We start from the raw sequence: 8,231 nt of genomic DNA, 5'->3' as shown, positions 1-8,231 counted from the left end.
AAATCAAATGGGTCAGATATCTTTCAACCTAGCAACACGAGGCTGGAAACAGCACAACGGAGAGAAAAGCTAAGAATGAGAATGACTAATAAGATCATAGAACTCTGTATTTTTTATCATAAGCAATTTGTGATAGACATTTTAAAAAAAAATTAGTCACTGATTCTGGTATTGTTTAGACCAGCAGAGAATTAATACTAAGAACAAAACCAAAAGCAGTTTTGACTCTTTGAACGAGGATATTTATTTTTAACAAATGAAAAACTATTAGCAACTATTTAATATATGATAAACTATGTGATACATCAAATAAATCTATTAAAATAAGGTGAGTTACTTATTGATATAAAAATAAAGTCATCTAGAACTGACATCTGATGCAAAGTATGTCAGTTCTAGATGACTTTATTTTTATATCAATAAGTAACTCACCTTATTTTAATAGATTTATTTGATGTATCACATAGTTTATCATATATTAAATAGTTGCTAATAGTTTTTCATTTGTTAAAAATAAATATCCTCGTTCAAAGAGTCAAAACTGCTTTTGGTTTTGTTCTTAGTATTAATTCTCTGCTGGTCTAAACAATACCAGAATCAGTGACTAATTTTTTTTTAAAATGTCTATCACAAATTGCTTATGATAAAAAATACAGAGTTCTATGATCTTATTAGTCATTCTCATTCTTAGCTTTTCTCTCCGTTGTGCTGTTTCCAGCCTCGTGTTGCTAGGTTGAAAGATATCTGACCCATTTGATTTTGAGTTGGCATCAAACTGGCATATCAAGGCATTTTAGTTGGCCTGCGGTTACATTAGTGATTTGAAAGATTTGATTGGCTGGTCTATCCCCTCTCCCCTATTATATTTTATAATTATAATATAATATTATAATATTATATTATAATTATAAAATATAATAGGGGAGAGGGGATAGACCAGCCAATCAAATCTTTCAAATCACTAATGTAACCGCAGGCCAACTAGAATGCCTTGATATGCCAGTTTGATGCCAACTCAAAATCAAATGGGTCAGATATCTTTCAACCTAGCAACACGAGGCTGGAAACAGCACAACGGAGAGAAAAGCTAAGAATGAGAATGACTAATAAGATCATAGAACTCTGTATTTTTTATCATAAGCAATTTGTGATAGACATTTTAAAAAAAAATTAGTCACTGATTCTGGTATTGTTTAGACCAGCAGAGAATTAATACTAAGAACAAAACCAAAAGCAGTTTTGACTCTTTGAACGAGGATATTTATTTTTAACAAATGAAAAACTATTAGCAACTATTTAATATATGATAAACTATGTGATACATCAAATAAATCTATTAAAATAAGGTGAGTTACTTATTGATATAAAAATAAAGTCATCTAGAACTGACATACTTTGCATCAGGATTTAATTACAAAAAATAATTAATAAATAAATACAAATATATAAAATAAATTGAAAATGTGAAAAAGTGCATTTCACAAGTGTACAAAATATATGCAAGTTACATTTAAATATAAACACAACACTTTAAAGCTTATGTTATTTTTTCCTTGTCGTGTCACTTGCTTGTAATATTAGTAGAATCAAATAGTGTAAAAAAAAAACTACCGTTATTGAATTTTTTTTTTTATCAATTAAGTAAAACAAAGCTGTTTTTTTCTGTTTCTGTACAGATTCTTCATATGATTCTCCAGACAGCTCCCTTGCAAGCATTAGTCCTGTGATTGGTAAATCAAAAAAGGTAAGACTACACTGCAACACCCTATTTACAGTATAGTATTTATATATTTTTATTTATTTATTTAAATACAGTATATATATATCACACTGGTTGTACTGTCTTTTTCTGACACTGAAGAATTCTACACAGCTGTCAACCAATTTTCTCTAATTACAAATGTATGACAAACGTTGTGCTGCATTCACGTAAAGGCGGTAACTTTACAGTTTACGCGTCTTTTTTCTGACCTTTTTATGTTGATATTTCTGTTATTGTTTTACGTGTAACATACTGGGTATTGGCTAAAGTACTGTGGATAAAACGATATCAAGTCAAGTCAGCAGCTACTAACATTTTAACTGAATTGTTTTCAGTGTGATATTATTTTTTTGGTTATACTGGCGGCACTTGAACGCAGCACTCACTGTAGGGCCCCCAGAGTGCCTGGTTAAAAAAAATGAGACATGTATATTATATTACATATTAATGAAGCTATTTGTGATGACATAGAAGTTTTAAAATGACGTAACAATTCACTTTTATCGGGTTTGATAGTTATCTGGCATGTAGTTATTGGGCACACCTATTTACCGCCATTTGTTTTTCTTTTTAAGGACGTTCAAACCCGGCAGAGCTCCCCCGACGCAAACACAAGGTAAGAAGTAGAATCGATTTAACTGAATTAAATTGATTAAACTTAATTAAGGCAGAAACCCAGAAAGACCCCCAGTATAAGCACAGAAAGGTGGTTTACACACGTTATATAAAAACGGCAAGGTTGTTTCTTGCGTCTTATTGAAGAAGAGTGGTGGTGGAGTTGGGGGTTTTTTTTTAGTCCCAATAATGAGTGTTTATGGACAGAGGTACACAAAAGTTTGGTAGCCAATTGGGGCCGTTTCTTACATGCCACAAGTGACTGTCTCCAGAATGTCCTTGCATTCTTATATAACATATAATGTATTATAATTATATTATAATTATAATATAAGAGCACATCTTCGCAGCTGGCTGTGAGTCCATGCCAGTGTTCCCTTCTCTTCAACAATCACCATCGGCGGCTCCTTCAGCCCACGTCTCGCCGCGGCCGCCGTCCAGACAGTGTCTGCGGGCGCTGTCATTAAAAAGTAATAACACGTTTGTTTCGATGTCGCCATCATTTCTGCAGGACCCCCTCCTCTCCACCCACAATCAAAACAAATCCAGCACGCGTGCTTTTTCCCGCAGCAGTGACGTCACGAAGGCTCCTCCCCCCTTTCCTGCAAGTAAACAGAAAGCCGAGCAGGAACCGCTGGTGTCGGTGGACCGGAGCGTGTCAAATGCGGGACGGTCGTGTCCGTCAGTGGGAGTGGACTCGGTTCTCCAGCTGTTCCACAATGTTCTTGTGGAGTTAACAACAAACTCGTGGAACCGAGGCCAGTGGAGCTGCACTGGAGCGATGAAGGGAGAGGCGGAAGTGAAGTCACTTGACAGACCGTCCATGTTATTATTGTTATTTTGGTAGCTGTGCGATGAGACGAGCTGCGGCGAACGAACCACCGCTAACGACACCGCAGGACGAACCGCACCGACAGCAGCGTGTCCCGCACTGACCCACAGACAGGAGGCTCTGTAACGACAGGGAGGAGGAGAAAGAGGAGGCAGCAGCAGGAGGGTGTGAAGATTCAGCTCGTACACTACGACCGTGCGAAAAAAAATAATAAACGGCGACAAACAATTACGGCTTTTCGCCCAACGGCTTCGGCTCCGGTGCGTGTTTGTGCGGTTTGGAGAAGGGACGAACCGCCGTAGACATGAACGGAATCACCAAGGGCCGGTTCGAGGTATGACACAGGCTGTGGACCACCAAGTGTTTGTTTCTAGTAGACGTGGGAGTCGAGTTTGTCCGTGTGTTAATGTGTGTGTGTGTGATTTTACATGCAGCCTATAGCCGAGCCCTTCTGCTGGTCAGAGGTAATAATCCTAAATCCTGTTATTGTCCTACTGCAGTAGCAGCAGAGACAGAGACAGAGACACGGGGCTGCAGGACAGCACAGCAGGGCTGTGGCTGACGACTGTCACTGTATCAGTGGATCAGTGGATCAGGGCTGAGGCTGCCTGTCACTGTGGCCTGAGGTTAGACAGGCTGCCTTCAGCAGGGCTGCCAGTACAGTGTTTCTCTGCTGCCTTTCCTCATCAGCCATCAGCACACGTTAGTGAAAACAGAAGAGATTCCACAGATAAAATACTTACTTCGCACCAGCAAAGTGTTTTGACAGGGAATCGAGCCAAGAACTCAGAATATTTCTGCCACGGAGTACATGTAATACATTAAATATGAAGAAACTCAACCAGAAAACACAATGACTCGACAAAAACCCAATCTTAGTGAGTTTTCAGTTTCTTGATAATCCCTCTGCCGTTAACAGAAATTACCCTCTGCCTTCAACCCATCTGTGTAACACCCTGGTGACCAACACCAGACACACAGGAGTGACCGGCTGCACTTTAGAGCCGGGGGAGATTTGGCGTTTGGCCAACACACCTAAGTGCCAGATCCAGGATTCGAACTGGCAATCCTCCGATTGCAGAGCCAATCCTTTAACCTTTAGCCACTGGGCAGTGGACTGCCCTGAGTTCTTAGGAATTAAAAATATAATCAGACAAGACTGATCACAGGACTCCAGAAATGCATTTGGTCACCTGAATTCTTCCATTAACTGTTATGAAAGTTCAAATCTCATCAACCTGCTCTTAGGCACAGGGTTGGAGCCAAAACACATTCATTAGGAGGGGAACAGACAAAAACATTCAAAAATGTCTTTAATACTGAAGACTGATGGACAATTATTATAATTGTAATATAATAATTTAGTCCCATATTTGTCCCACAATAGAGTAATTCACAGTCTGAGTCTTTGCAACTGACACAGGCTGCCACAGGAGGCGCCATTGAGGACATTTGGTTCCCGTGGGGCTCAAACCCAGGACCCTCTGCGTGTAAGGCAGATGTGTAAAGGCAGACATGGTAACGCTGTGGCACCACCATGAAGTTTTGGTTTGAAGAAGATTTTAAGCCAAAAACCTGAAATATTTTCTTGTTGTGCACAGGCAGTAAATCAAAGAAAAACAAAGGAACATGAAGATGATTTACTTTAAAGATAAGAGAAATACAGCAGTGTTGATTAATGGATCTAAGAAATCCAATTGGTCCACTGTTTCCTCAGGTCAGCTGAGGTGAATTCCAAGCTCCAAGCTCCCAAGAGGAACGACTAAAGAGACTTAAAAAGGCTAAAATATGCCTGAAGTAAACACAGTCAGACTGTAGAGTGATGGTCCAAGGTCTTGTACACAACAAGTCGAGTTAGAAATCTTTAGCTAAACATGTTGTCAGTATGGAAGGCTGTATAAACCAGTGAACTCCAGTGCACCATTAGAAAGGCCCAGTCATGGTTTAGGGCTGGATTTTACCTCATAACAGGACAGCTGTTTGGCGAATAGCAGTATTTGTTAAAAGAAGGGTTAACCTGTAATGGTCTTGTACGTAAAACTGACCACATTTTCTCAGTAAATGGTTCTGGATGACTGAGGACTGCATGCATGTTTGGACATTTCATGCCAAATCTCCTATATATTAGTTAAAATATTTTATCAAGAGCAGACATTTGTTTTTGTTTTTTTGAAAAAAGAATAAAAGTCTGGCGGAAATTGATGAAGTTATTCTTGGCGTTGATCTCAGCGTTGAACATGAAAAATGTTTTGACACGGCGCTGCTCAGCATCGCAGGACAGCAGAGCAGAGCAGAGCAGGGCTGTGGATGACTGTTGTCGGCCAATCAGAGCAGAGGCTGGCTGTCACTGTCGCCTGAGGTTAGACAGGCTGCACTCAGACGGGGTGGGCTGCAGACGGAGAGCAGCAGTGTTGTAAATACAAGCAGCATTCAATTAGTCACCGTGTACTTGGCCGTGGCAGGTATCACCTCCTGCAGTTCCTGTGAATGACAGCTGCCTGTGACACCGTGTACACCGTTGTTTCTGTGATAACGTAGTGTGTTACGCTGGTTTCTATAAATTATTGTGTTTACTCCCACAAACATCTTTATTCATCTGTTTTTTTTTTAAAGAAAAAACAAATCAGGAAACACACCCAGGCATGTGAGTTCTGTCAGTCAGTGAACACCACATTCCTCTAGTGCAGTCACAAAGGCATTACAGCAGTTCTCCTCTGGCATTGACATATTTGTTTGTACATTTTTGTTTGGTATTTGTTTTCCAAAGTATCTTCTTAATTTCACTTCCCTACAGTCAAGCAGCGTCCTCTCTTCTAATCAAGGTGTCTCCTGAAAATAGTTTCAGGGATGTGCAGGTGCTAATTGCTGACTAACACCCCTGCGGTTAAAGTAATAGCATTTACCAGGCTGTGTGACATTTGATGACAGTATTTTTTAAAGAAATACTTTTTAAAAATAATTTTCATAAATAAGTGAATATATTTTCTTCTTTTGTGCCAAAGAAGACTATGAAGCTTACTGGCTGACAGCAAAACAACATACTGGTTACTGGTCGAGTGCCTGCTAAAGCATCGTGCTGAAATAAGTGAGCAGTATTAGCATGTATTATAGTATTATACACCAGTATAGTGAACTGACAGTGTGTCAGGGCTGGGCTTAGGCAATCCACTTTCAGATATAGAGCAGTGGTGTTGTAAATACAAACAGCATTCACTTAGTCAGCATGCATTTGGCCTTGGCAGCAAAGGCCTCCTGCAGTACCTGTGAACGACAGCTGCCACTGACACACTCCACACTCTCTGTGCTACAAACCATTTGTGCATTACATTATTTTTGTTTTACCTACTGCATAATTCTGTTCAGCAAAGTAGTACACAAACACATCCATGTCGTTCAGAAAAATAGAAAAAAATGAGTTGGGGGGCACTGTTACCCCCTCCATCTCATTGAAGTACTGCACAAGTACAAGTACAGGTACCAGCGTATGGAGGCCGTAGCTGGCTGACACTGTTGTCTGGGCTTATACTGGTTGTTTTCAGGAGGAGTGGGCTGCACATGGAGCGTAGCAGTGTAAATAATATTTGTGTTCCTGTACTTGGCAGGTAATGGTGCACAAACCTGTCACACCTCCTGCAGTACCTGTGAATGGCGTTTGCCGCTGACGCAGTGCACACACTTGTGTCAGTAATAATGTAGTGAGCTACAAAAAAACCACGTTCACTTCTACCCTGGCTCAATTTTCTTTTCTTTTTTCCTCGTCATTTTCTTTTTTAGAACGCCTGAGCTTTGATCAAATGATTATCTGTTTTTTTCATTAATAGTTAGCTTTGTAGACAGACAGAGATATAGATATGTTGTAAATCCTGTGAAGTACATTTTTTATGAAGTTGTGTTCCAACACTGTCGTCATAACCCTTACAGACCTTTCTCCCAGCAGGTGTGTTCACAGGTCACACAGTAGGAAAAGCCTGGGTGTCAACAGTCACATTAATAATAGATCGGCTCAGTTTCTGGGTTCATCTTTGCTAACAGACATATTGTGAAATGGAACAGAGTCACTGAAACAGTGACAGATGTGTTTTTATGTCTAAATGTCTGCTGTAAAGAAGGACTGGTTATTATTTTGGCCAAGTTAAAAAGTAACTTACTACTTCCTTGTTTGGTTTGACAGTGTTGTCAGGTAGCAGTATGTTATACTGTATAATAATTACCAACATTGAATTGTTGCCTCCTCCTGCAGTTGCCTTAAATCATCCTAATTCCCACTGGCGGTGACTCCCACCAAGCCTGTTTACCTCTAATATCATTCTCACATTGTTGAGATTCTTTTTGACTTGATGGTACTTGACTGTCTCCATCAGGCATTGGCCTGATTATGCACAGACACGGGTCTATGTCTGAGTGAGTGAGAACAGAAGGCGTTGCCGTGCTGCTGAGGAGCGCTGACAGAACGTCGGCTTCCTCCACAGAGCTGGAGTCTCCTTCCATGACGACCAGCCTACACAGGCAAATAACCTGACGTACGAAGGCTCCAAAAACCAAAGGACGTTGAGGGAGCAGCTCTAATGCTCTAATCATTCAAACCAAACAGGCCTGATCCATTTGCTTTATTCATACTCGATTGTAGCAAATTAGCTCTAAACCTGAACCATCAAGTTCAAAAGCTCGACCTTTCTTCAAGCTTCTGTTCACTATCAAGTAATAGGAGTATGACTGCAGGGAGGAACTCCCTGCACGGGAATGCTGCTCTGCTGGCACAGAGTCCCAGGGCAGCAGAAAGAAGAAGTGAGAATTCTGAGGAAGCAGGCGTACCAGAGAGGGCCCCGACCCTCGCTGTCATGATGCCATATCTGTGGTTTAGATTACATATGAATTTAATGAGCGCAGGCCGTGCTACCTGACACTGTCATTCAGTGTGTTTGTGTTACACAACATGGAGAGGGAAGTAGACCTCAGTAGACTCCAGTAGACCTCAGTAGACCTCAGTAGACTCCAGTAGACCTCAGTAGACCTCAGAGACTC

At 40.6% G+C, this 8,231-nt stretch overlaps 1 protein-coding gene across 1 annotated transcript in view; it reads left to right on the top strand.

The window, feature by feature from the left end:
- Nucleotides 1-1,655: 1,655 nt before the first annotated feature.
- The window catches only part of fbxl2 (F-box and leucine-rich repeat protein 2), a 19,824-nt gene continuing 13,248 nt past the window's right edge, over nt 1,656-8,231 (top strand). Inside the window, exons 1-3 of the mRNA XM_008331623.3 lie at nt 1,656-1,744; nt 2,338-2,378; nt 2,889-3,543. Coding sequence (XP_008329845.1) covers nt 3,514-3,543 — 30 coding nt within the window. The 5' untranslated portion in view covers nt 1,656-1,744; nt 2,338-2,378; nt 2,889-3,513. The remainder of the gene's footprint in view (nt 1,745-2,337; nt 2,379-2,888; nt 3,544-8,231) is intronic.

This window comes from Cynoglossus semilaevis, chromosome 18 (assembly GCF_000523025.1).
Source record: "Cynoglossus semilaevis isolate Cse_v1.0 chromosome 18, Cse_v1.0, whole genome shotgun sequence".
NCBI classification, from domain to species: domain Eukaryota; kingdom Metazoa; phylum Chordata; class Actinopteri; order Pleuronectiformes; family Cynoglossidae; genus Cynoglossus; species Cynoglossus semilaevis.
This window is presented reverse-complemented; position numbering and strand designations above follow the sequence as displayed.